General features: G+C 28.5%; 1 protein-coding gene across 1 annotated transcript; it reads right to left on the bottom strand.

Moving 5' to 3' along the window:
* Positions 1–1,141: 1,141 nt before the first annotated feature.
* Positions 1,142–9,608, bottom strand: LOC113364315 (protein THEM6-like). The gene is made up of 5 exons (XM_026606804.1): positions 9,574–9,608; positions 9,207–9,264; positions 6,301–6,450; positions 3,430–3,644; positions 1,142–1,523 (listed from the first exon to the last, which is right to left on the bottom strand). Exons 3-5 carry the CDS (start codon positions 6,443–6,445, stop codon positions 1,290–1,292), a joined length of 594 nt encoding a protein of 197 aa, XP_026462589.1. The 5' UTR covers positions 6,446–6,450; positions 9,207–9,264; positions 9,574–9,608; the 3' UTR covers positions 1,142–1,289.
* Between the last annotated feature and the right edge of the window lie 2,183 nt (positions 9,609–11,791).

Raw genomic sequence — 11,791 nt, 5'->3', positions numbered from 1 at the left:
AGATTGTTCCTTTCTGACTTTTTATGATTTAATTTCAATAAATTTAATTGACCACATGATCAACAAATAATTGTTTATTTTATTAACTTCCCGTAGGGTAAGTTATAGTAATTTATGCTAATTTGTTCTTTTATCTATTAAAGCTCTTGATTGCCGAAGGCAGCAAATTTCTGAATATTTAGAGATGAACGATCAGATAAATTTTGAGATCAAATTATATCAGCTCAACTATAACCAAATAATGGTAATTATAATTTCTGGTTTATTTTATTGAAAAACTTTGAAGACAAAAACTATTTCTGTTTTTCTGCAATAGGTTGATGGCATTATAAAAAGTTATAATTTGTCGAGAAAACAAATGATCCAAAACCTTGTTATAATAAATAAACTATGATGGTAAATGTGTTCCTTTCTGACTTACCATAACAAAGCTTTAGTCAATTTGTGATGTTGCAATAATGGGCAAGTACGTTATCAGATCAAAAAATTGTTTTACAAAGCCATCAGATCTTTAAGGGGCACAACTAGTGTGAAATTTTCAAAAAATCGAATTTTCAATTTTTCCATATTTCGATAGGTTATACCTTTAAAAATAACATACCAAAAATTTAAATCGATATCTTAAATAGTTTTTGAGTCACAGCCATTTAAAGAGTGTATAACTATAGTATAACAATCATTTTATCTTTAAACGCGTTTTTCTCGAAACAGCATTTTCTGAATTTGCTGCAGCGATTACTCAAAAACAAATGATCCGATCACTATCATTTTTTTTACATGTTCTATATATAGTTCTCCGTAAAATGAACTATCGATTTTTTGATCGGATCAAAAATCGAATTTTGGCAGTCCAAAAACGACCAAAATTTTGGGTAAAATTCGACTTTTTTTTAAAAAACGCCGTCATTTTGTCAATTTTTTATTTTTTTCTTTATCGTAGTTCATTTTACAGACAATATTATCTAGTTGAACGAGTATTTTTTTTTTAAATTTCATCCACGTAGAAGGCCGGAATCACTGCAGCAGTGAAGGGCCTTTTTTTGTCGCGCCGTTGGAGATCGACGATAACTTAAAAAATATTTAATTTTTTTCTTCAAAAATTTTACTATGTATTCTTGAAACATGTATAAATATATTCCTATAATTTTGAAATGATTGATAAAGTAGTTTTTATAATATAAATTCCCAAAAATCACTTTTTTTTCAGGCGGTTACACTAGTTGTGCCCCTTAAAAACAAAACAGTATAAAATTTCATCATCTTAAATCAGTCTATCTATCTACTCCCTCTTAGTCTTTTTTCCTCAAAGCAGCACTGCTGGCTTCGATAGATTGCAGCCAAAGTTTAAGATCTTCTGATGGTTCTGGAGGAGAGTCGGCACCTCCAGGAACCTCCTTCATCAATTGCAAAGGACTTACACCGACTACGTTCTGTTTGCTCAAGGCTTCAGCTCGTACAAAACCATCGCTGATGGTTATGAAACGCTGGCGGATGTAGATGGCTTTCTCGTCCCAGTAGATGAGCTAAAGGAGAAGATCAATAATAAATAATTGTGTGGATAAATAAAAGTGGCATTTTTCCTTGAGGCAAGTTGCATGAACTTCACGAAATGTGTAATAATTGCTTTAATCAACCGAAATTGAGATTTAGATATTAAGATGAAATTTTCAACTACACGATAACATTTTTACCATGTACATAGTGCTGGACTTACAGTAGGGGCAGTTGGGGCTAGTGCCCAGGGCGGTAAAATTTGGAAAGTGAAGAACAAATGTTCAGAAACCTTTAAAACGTGAAAATTCGTATATAAGAAATTTTATTTTCGATTTTGTTGCGATTACTATATTTTAAATTTTTGGCTATAAATAACTTATCCCACGGGAAGTTAAAAAGTTCGTTGAATGTCCCTGTGAAAAAGTCCTTGGTACAAAATTTATAATTCTTTTTGCTAGAACAAATATGTATATTTTGTTACATTGTTATAGTATGTAAGGGGGTGTCCATTAATCACGTAATCGACTTTTTAAGGATTTTTGGACCCCGCCTCCCCCTTGGTGATACGTGGTGATATTTAAAATTACCCCCGCCTCCCCAATCAAACCTCACGTGTATTTTTAGTTACGGGAAAAAAAGGTAATTTTTTTTATTTTTTTTTTTTTTGAAAATGTTTTTTTTTCTTTAAATTCAGTAAAAAATAAATACACGTGATATCTTACTATAGCCTCCCTCCCCCTACGTGATATTTCGTGATTTTTTGCCAAATCCCCACCTACCCCTAAGCGTAATAATTTTTTTGCAATCATATAGTTAATTTTAGAAAAAAATGAGACAAAAACTATTTAAAGTAAAATTTCAGTGATGGGGGCCAGGGCGCCAAATATCTAAATGCGGCCCTTCATGTAGCCTTTCATATTATTTAAATTAGTCGTAACATTTTTTACGCAACTTGAGAAGTTTTGTCTATTTAATTTTCGGCTGATTCCAAAAAAAATGGCTTTTCCAAAAAAAATTTGACTCATCTCATCACAAAAGCGACTTTTGACAAAAATTTTGACTTCAATTTTTTCCATCTTTGATCAATTTTTAAAATTAAACTACAAATTTTGATATGTTCTTTAGGACCATGATGTCTATCAACGAGGAAACGATTTGGCGCCCGCAATTCTGAATCAGCACGTTTTTCAAATAGCATCTAGTCAGAATTTTTGGCTAAAACGTGCACTGTTTTTTTTATTTTTATTTTAATTACTTAGAAACGGCTTGACCGATCGCATGGAACTGTCCTTATCGAGATACATCGAATGGCTTTTAAATTTTTGAAATCCGTTTAGGCGTTTTTAAGAAAATGTCGATGAAATGTCTAATTTTGATAAACGCCCAAAAACGTCACTAATTTTTGCAAACTTTGACGAATTTTTAAAATTAAACTAATTGTCGTAGGGCCGTAATATTTTAGTATGATCTATAAGACTATGGTACCTAACATAAAAAAATCATAAAAATCCTCGAAATTTTTTTTTAACACCATAACACAAGAAAACGACCCGGCCGATTCCCAACCAATATCTTTCGAACGGTTTTTCAAAATCTATTTAGAATTGCGGGCTAAAAGGAGGACGAAAAAATTTTCACTTTTCTGCTATTTACAAAGAAATACAAAGGCTTGGCTGAACGTCGCGCTAGTCCTCATCGAGATACATCAAATGGCTTTTAAATTTTTGAAATCGGTCCAACCGTTTTCGAGAAAACGTCGATTTACGGCAAAAAATCTGTTCACATACTTTTTCCAAATTTGGTCTCATTCGATTCAGAATGGCTTAAAACGTCGAGAAAACATAAAATCAGCAAATCGGATTTTTTGATGAAAACATAAACTCCTTCGGGAAGTTAATAGTTAATAAGCTATTGTTCTTCAATTTTTTTATTAACCTGTGTTTCGACTTTGTACATCGTGAATATCGGTATGGTGCGCCTATATCTGACGCTGGAGGCCCCCTGAAGGGCTCCGCCGCCCCTTTGGCGAATGGCGGCGTAGATACCCGATCTGTCGTAATAGTGGAACCTCGCGAAATCTAATTCTCGGAGGTACCGGGCGTTGTTCATATGGCGCAGGAAGATGTCGACATCGTGGGTGGTACATAGACCTAAAAATAATAAATACAAAAATAAAAAAAAATATTTAAAAATCCTATTTTTGCTCACACCCACTCATACTCATCTCATACCTATTCCAATTTAGGTGTCAACCGAATTATTAATTTATCTATTTATTATGTACGTTTCGACACTGTATGTGTGTCATAGTTACAAATATAAAACTAGTGGTGTATGGCATCGTGCCTTAAGGCAAATTGATGGAACTTTCCGTACCGTAATGAAATATTCGAGAAATTTTAAACGTTTTCAAATATTACAAATACTGTAACTTTCATTATTTGTTCTATCTTGTTGTATCTGAGCAAATCAAATGTAAATCATAAATCAATTTATTTCCAGAACATTAACAATCGTCATTTCATTTCGAATTCAATTTAAAAAAAAATAGTTGCCTAATTTACACAAAATTGAAAGAGTGCTCCCGTATAGTCACAGTATAAACTCATTTGCAAATAATTCTGTGCGACATTTTCACTTATACTGTGCTTAGCTTGGCGGCATTTTCACATATTTCGATAGTTTTCGCAAAATTGGAAAAGCGATCCGTACGTAAACAGTCTAAACGCACTTGGATAAATATTTGTACCAGAGTGGCGCTTAGACTGTGCTTAGCCTGGGTAATTTTTTGAATTTTTAATCCAAAATTACAAAAATAAAAAAAAGATGTAATAATTTTTTATCCTCAAAAGCAATTGTTTTATTAATACAAGCAGAAAGTTTTTTAGATCATTCAAATCGAACGCTTAGTTCACTCAAAAACTGCCATTTTTTGCACATTTAGATCTGTATCTTCGAAATGGCTGGGCCTGCCTTTGCGAAAAACTAATAACCACTTCTCCCAATCATTATTAATTGCGTGTTTTTTAGATGATTCAAATCCGATACTCCGTTCTCTCAAAAACTCGATTTGTATTTTCTGCACTCTTTGCTCCGTATCTCCGTAACGGCTGGAACTGCCTATGCCAAAAACTAATCAGAACATTTTCCTATCAATAGGGATCGAATGTTTTTTAAACCATTCAAATCGATGGATCCGTGCGCCCGAAAACGTGACTGGAAAATTGTATCCAGACATACATACACACACACATCCATTTTTTCTGAGGTATGCCAAAATGTTCAGAAACCTTCAAAACGTGAAGAAATGTAAAAAAATTCAATTTCGATTTTTGGACGATTACAATAACTTACCCTTCGGGAAGTTAATAAATATTTTCTAGTATAATTTATTATATATGTTTGAATTTTTACCCACTTGAAATTTCATATGGTGAAAGTCTTGGGATTTTAATTATATTCAAGTGACCATTTATCATATTTTTCCACAGTTGAGGTAAGGAAGAGTTGCATGTCTCTGACTTCCACCATCACTATATGATATTTTGCATAGAATATAATAATTTACATCTTGAATGCATACTTAAACTTGTTTAAGAAAAAATCATATAAGTTATGACGACCTAAGAGAATAAATTTTGTGCAAAAATTATAATTTTTGCCGAAACGGCTTGACGGGTTTTTATGAAATTATATACTAAAACAGAAAACGTATGATTTGCGTACGTAACGTAAGAAAACGTAAGCCACTTTTTTGTAAGGGATATATTTACAAAACTATTCATAGTGTGCTTTGATCTATTTTTTACTTCCTATCTTTTTTTGATTTTTTTATATATATACTAGATGACCCGACAGACGTTGTCCTGTACCCATGTCTAAAATTCAAAAGTTCCAATTTTTTTAATAACCTGTACTGATATTTACCAATTAGTTAAAAATTATTATGTTTTTCACAATACATTTTTTAAGTATGTATATACATATGGGTGATTTTTAATGTAGAACTGCTCTAAATAAATGATGAGCCTCAGGACCCACACTGAACTCTTCAATTATACTGTAAAATTCAAATCAGCCACGTAAAACCATCAAACAAACAAATATTGAAATATGTTCAATAAAATAGTATTTTAGAAATATACACTACAATTAATGCCAAGGGTTATCCAATATTTTTAGTCATACCTGTAGGTGTAAATGTATAAATAAATGATTTTTTCGCTCAAAATAATTAATAAATAATTGTTTTTAGTAATAATATCTAAATTACATTTTTCTTAATAATAATTCGATATATATTATCACTTAGTTGCATGATATTTTGGAATTCTTTGGACCAAGTTAATTCAAGATGAACAACGATTAATTTTAATTTTGTTGGAAATGGCACTCATAAAACTATTTGATTTAAATGAAAAAAAAAACAGACCCTTAACAGTACACATTTTATAGCTTATTTTGATCACTATACAACCCAACAATTAAATATTGAACGAAATAAAAATCGCATTTTCATATCTAGCTTAATATTGTTCCTAGGACACTTTATAAAACACCGATTTATTTAGATTATAATTGATATAATTCTGTTCATTACATGATTTTCGTTAAAATGTATATTTTTGGAGATAATTGCAAACAAAAAAAAACGACCAAGAACGGCAAAGAACAAGTTTTTAGTTTTAGACAGGGTTATGAGTTCATGCAGTAGTGATATCACTATTCTTCCCTGATTCGAATTCGAGTTTAACTCAGCTCACAAACCTACCCCAAGGTAAATTACATTATTTATCTATATCTTACCATAAATAGTAGTCTTATCTCTGATCCCGCTTTTCTTGCTGAAAATTCTTCCTAATCCAAGAGTGAAGATGAACCTGAGGAAGTAGTTGAGGTCCCATAAGGCATACAGGATACAAAGTCCTGTTATGAGACAGACACACACCATCCTGCCTAAAAAACAAAAAAAAAATTGTTTACAAATATATAAACATTTGTTATTGTTGGAATCGATTTACCTAAAATTAAAGGACAATATTAAAATATGTATAAACGAATATGAGAATAAAAATTATAAAATGAAAATACTCGTAATGAAATTATGATGTTCATTGTACGAATATTAAACTTTATAGGTATTTTCTAATTGTAGACACTTTCTAACAACATGCATATGTTTATGAAATTCAATTAAAATTTCCACATTTAGTAGTTCAAGACATAAACATATGAAGGAAACATACATTAAATCTCATTTACATTATTAGAAATAAATTGCTAGAAAACGTTGACAGTTTAAATATTTTAAATTATTTGTTATAAACGAACATACTAAAATATTGTCCTACGAAAACTGGTTGTATTATACATATTTATTAATGTTTGGAGTAATGGTCTGCGCTTTTAGGACATCATTTAAGTGCTTGTATTAATACAATTAAAAATATCATAAGTTTGTTCAAAACATATCATATATCAACAATCTAAATAAATATTCAAGTATCAATAAATATTAATGAAATAACATGCCTATTTTGCTATTATTTAAATTAATCGATTATTAATTAATAAAATTCTCATTCTGACCAGCAAACGTTCCATATGCATTTTTCCATTGTTCTATTCTAAGAGGCCGTGTACTGTAAAATCCTTGAACTTCTTACGAATAAATTTTAATTAATCAAGAAATTTCAAGTTTTTTGAGCCTTTATGAACAAAACACGAAGCAAACGCATTTGCAACTGAGAAAAATAGGTTTTTCGTTCTTCAAAACAACAACAAATATAATAGACAATTGTTGTTATATATTTATATTTGAACAGCAATTAGAACTTTAACAAGTCATGTAGGTAATAGATAAAACTACTTCGATTTTAATTGTTTCCCCGCTCGATAGAGGCGCCACTAATTTCAGCACGTAAATTTACCCCTAGGTTTAATTCTAGATAAGATTTATTTGAAAATATAATATAAAAAAAATGAAAAAAAAATCAATATTAAAAGAGCAAAGTGTCCACGCTTCGGATTCTTTTTTTTAATTTTGGAAAAAAAAAATTGAAGAAAAAAATCATTAAAAAAGTCAAAAAATATCTACATTTTTCAATCAATTTAATATTATGAAAAAAGTAAAGCGTATAGTCCACGTATAATAAATAAAATGATAGTAAAATTAAACCTAGTTGTCTAAAAAATATTTTCAACTAAATCACAAATATATTTTCACAAAAATATATAATAAAAAATATTAAATGTTTGCAGTACGTTTGTTATAATAAGGGAATCAGTTCTTTAGTAAGACCCTCTGTTGAGTGCGGAAAACACTAAAACAGGGTAAAGCACATTTGTTCTGTTATCCCCATGCCTTATTTCCATGTGATGTTTCATTATTACAATTTCTGTTATTTACAATACTGATGTTCTTTTTTATTGATGTCAGAAAAAAGCTATTTTCATTTGAAAACATTGCCTTCAAGTGAAAACTGATGTCACCACTGCTTGACATCAGGCTGTTCATGGGTCTAATTACTAAACTTTTTTTTTTTTTCATCTATACACATATATACATATATTTACAAAATAATATTTTTATTTTAACTTTGTTTATAATATTAAACATTTGTTTTTAATTTTTTGATTATTTATATTTTAAATTTAGCAATAACTTTATTTTTGTTCTCTTTTATTATAATGTATAATTTTTATTTTTGTTGTTTATTTACGTTAATTTACATTTTTTATCTCTGTTTATAATTCATAATTGTTATTTTATCTGTTACATTTTAGTATGTTTTTGTTATGTGCTTTTCTTATGTAAAGTTATTTTTATTATTAACTAAACTATGCTAGCATTATGCTGAAGAAGTATTTGTATATATGTATAATAATTCGTATATAAACTAATTAATAGTAAGTATTAGTAATAGAAGAAAAATCATTATCAAAATTACTAGATATAAAAAATATAGTTAACAGTATAAAATATCATTCAATAAAAATGGTATTCAATAACTAATGCCATAAAAAAATAAAAAAATATTTTTTTAATGATCTCCATAAAGAAAATTTTAAATAAACCATTCTTTGATATAAATGTATTATTTTTCATATGAATATTATATTTATAACCGATTGTTCTAAGTGTAGAATAGAATAGCCACATTTTTCTTAAATATTTATTTTTTAAATTATTATAGTTATTTTTCACTGAATTGCGTTATTTTTTAAACTGAATTATATAATTTCATCTGCCAAATATATACTATTGACTGTATCTTATATTATTTTAATTTCTGGCACATCTCAGCTGCTTTTCGGCAATAATAATGTAGACATTACATTTTTCTTGTATATTATATTGTAATATTATCTAGGCTCATAATTTGAGCTAAATTCAAATTTCAAGTGAATTGACATTTCTAGCAGATAACTGATTAAATGTTTTCAATGTCGACCAATGATAAGTGGCTTTTGTAATTTTTGCCATTTAATTTTACAATATTACTGTAGTTTTATCGTTCATTGAATCTTAAAAATTTCCTTTGACAAACTCTAAAAATATTTATCAAAATCCGAATAACCGTTTAGAAGAAGTATCAAATCATACACCCGTACAGAGAAATTTTATATATAAGATATATATGTAATTATATATATATATATATATATATATATAACAATTATACTTAATATAATTAATAATAATCACTCACCTGATTTTAAGAAATTTCAAAACACTATTTCATCAAAAACTTGATTACCAGACAGACACTGTAACAATAAACACAAAATTACAAAAAATACTAGAAAAACAAATAAAATTGTTTATAAAGTTTTAACAACAAATCAATATTTATAACCTCAAAGAACAAATTTTGAAAGTCATCGATGGCAATAACCCAAAAAAGATTTGGTAAAATATTTATTACTGTTATGTTAATGCTCTAATAATTTATAACACGATGCACTAATTGTTGGTAAATTTGTTTATAATATTATTTATTGTTATATTATTATATTTATTTATATTATTGATTATTTGTTTGGATTATTGTTAAATTTTCAATAAATTTCACATACGTGTTGCTTACACGTCGCCGGTCCGCATAGAAGTGACCGCGGCGATTTCGATGACTCTGCTATTATTTCTACTAAATTATCCGATTTACCTGTAAATAGATAAAATACGTAAACATAATATACATATCTGTGTATATATATATATATATATATTAATATATATATATATATATATATTAATATATATATATTAATATATATATATTAATATATATATATATATTTACGTATGTGTACTTGGAGGAATCTTTAATTATGTGTAGATTTCCTATAGAACCTGTTCTTCGGCGCCCAGATGGTCAAGCAACGGCCCGAAACTTATAAAAAATGTTTTTAACTTGCCGAAGGAGAAGTTTATGTTTTCATCAAAAAAATCCGATTCGCTAATTTTATGTTTTCTCGACGTTTCGAGCCATTCTGAATCGAATGAGACCAAATTTGGAAAAAGTATGTGCGTGTTTTGGAACAGATTTTCTGCTTTAAATCGACGTTTTCTCAAAAACGGCTGGATTGATTTCAAAAATTTAAAAGCCATTCGAGGTATCTCGATAAGGACTATCGTTTGCGCTACGATCGGCCTTTTCTTTGCAAATAGCAGAAAAGTGAAAAAAATTTCATCCACGTTTTAGCCCGCAATACTGAATCGATTTTGAAAAATCAAAGACTGAAATTGATTTTAAATAATTTATTAGGTTTTTTTAAAAAAAAATTGTCGATGTTGAATTATGAAAATTAAAATGGCGATAGGGTTCATGCACCAAAGAGTCCTACAAAAAATGGCTGAATTATTTAAATCGATTTTGGAACCATAAGCTATAGTTTTAGGACATACAAGCACAAGTGATACAAGCACTATAATCAATATAATTACAGATATTATAAATGTGTTTGAGAAAATTCAATTGGAAATCGCATTGATAAGATTTAATTATGAGCGAAAATTTGATTTTCAAAATAAACAGTTGAAAATGTTATCTAAATATCTAAATCTTAATTTCAAATCAAACTAGATATAAGTAGCACATTGTCTTAAGGTAAGTTACTTGAACTAATATGCCTAAATAATCGATCTAAAGGGTTATTCTGATCTAGAGGTATCAAGTCGTAAAAAAGACAAAAAATATTTTTATTTTTAATTTTTTTGCAAGTTATTAATTAACGTTTTGTGTGACTGTTTTATTCCTAAAAGGTGATAAACGTGGGGTCTCAAAAAATGAGCACGTGACCATACCCCTGATCATAACCTTCCAAATAATCCGATAAAAAATATTGTTAATCTAGAATAATGTCGCATTTGTATAAACAACGAACAAGTTTTAAAAAAACTCACAAAATACCCACTGTCAGACAAGAAAAATACAACTTTTCTTGATTTTCTCTAATATTTGAAAAATCACAATTTGAAGGTGATCAATGTTCATTCATCAATGAAGAGATGTCCACAAAATCTCGGTAAAAAATTCAAATAAATTGGTGCAGTAGAAGTCGAAAAATCGTGGGTATTGTATCGAAAAAGACAGACAAAAAATTGATTTCTTAAAACTTCTATATGTTCTTTCTAGAAAACCCTTTTAATGTAGAAATTGCCTTTAATGCTAATTGTAAGTTGAATGAGTGAAGTCCAAACGCGAAGACATTGTTAACGGTACACAGTCCGCTATATATATATATATATATATATATATATATATATATATATATATATATTTATACTCAAATAGTTTGTCCAAACGTACTAGTGATCAACAGCCTACATTTTTCTCCCTATCACTTTCCCAATTTTGATAATAATGAACCGCAACATATTACAAGTTCACCAACAATCACTAAAACAATTTAAAACCATGTTTTCTGAGCAACAAATAACAAATTCCTTCCTTTAATCACACTTTAATTACTTATTATGACCATTCTTTATAAACAAAAAACATCAGGATATTTATATTTATGTTTACACACACATATATATATATATATATATATATATATATATTGCATATATATATATATATATATATATATATGCAAAAAATTCGGGCGCACGCCTTAGGGGCGCCAAAATGAGATTCGGAAATGAAATTTACAATATATATTTTTTTTTAATATAATTCAAGAAACATATATAATTTGTTTGCATTTTTCACTATTTTTTTAGTAATATTTAATATGCAATTTTGGATATTTTAAACAATGAAAGATCAAAATAAAATTATTCAAC

Source organism: Ctenocephalides felis, unplaced genomic scaffold (assembly GCF_003426905.1).
Source record: "Ctenocephalides felis isolate EL2017-DRISC unplaced genomic scaffold, ASM342690v1 CF-g0.4_SCAFFOLD_00845, whole genome shotgun sequence".
Taxonomy (NCBI): Eukaryota; Metazoa; Arthropoda; class Insecta; order Siphonaptera; family Pulicidae; genus Ctenocephalides; species Ctenocephalides felis.
This window is presented reverse-complemented; position numbering and strand designations above follow the sequence as displayed.

Bases quoted from the DNA above. Each gene is read 5' to 3' on its own strand.
- LOC113364315 (XM_026606804.1), bottom strand. From the start codon at position 6,445: ATGGTGTGTGTCTGTCTCATAACAGGACTTTGTATCCTGTATGCCTTA. The intron at 3,645-6,300 runs GTAAGATATAGA...TATTATTTTTAG, and splicing joins AGATAAGACTACTATTTATG to GTCTATGTACCACCCACGAT. The intron at 1,524-3,429 runs GTTAATAAAAAA...CTTCTCCTTTAG, and splicing joins TGTACAAAGTCGAAACACAG to CTCATCTACTGGGACGAGAA.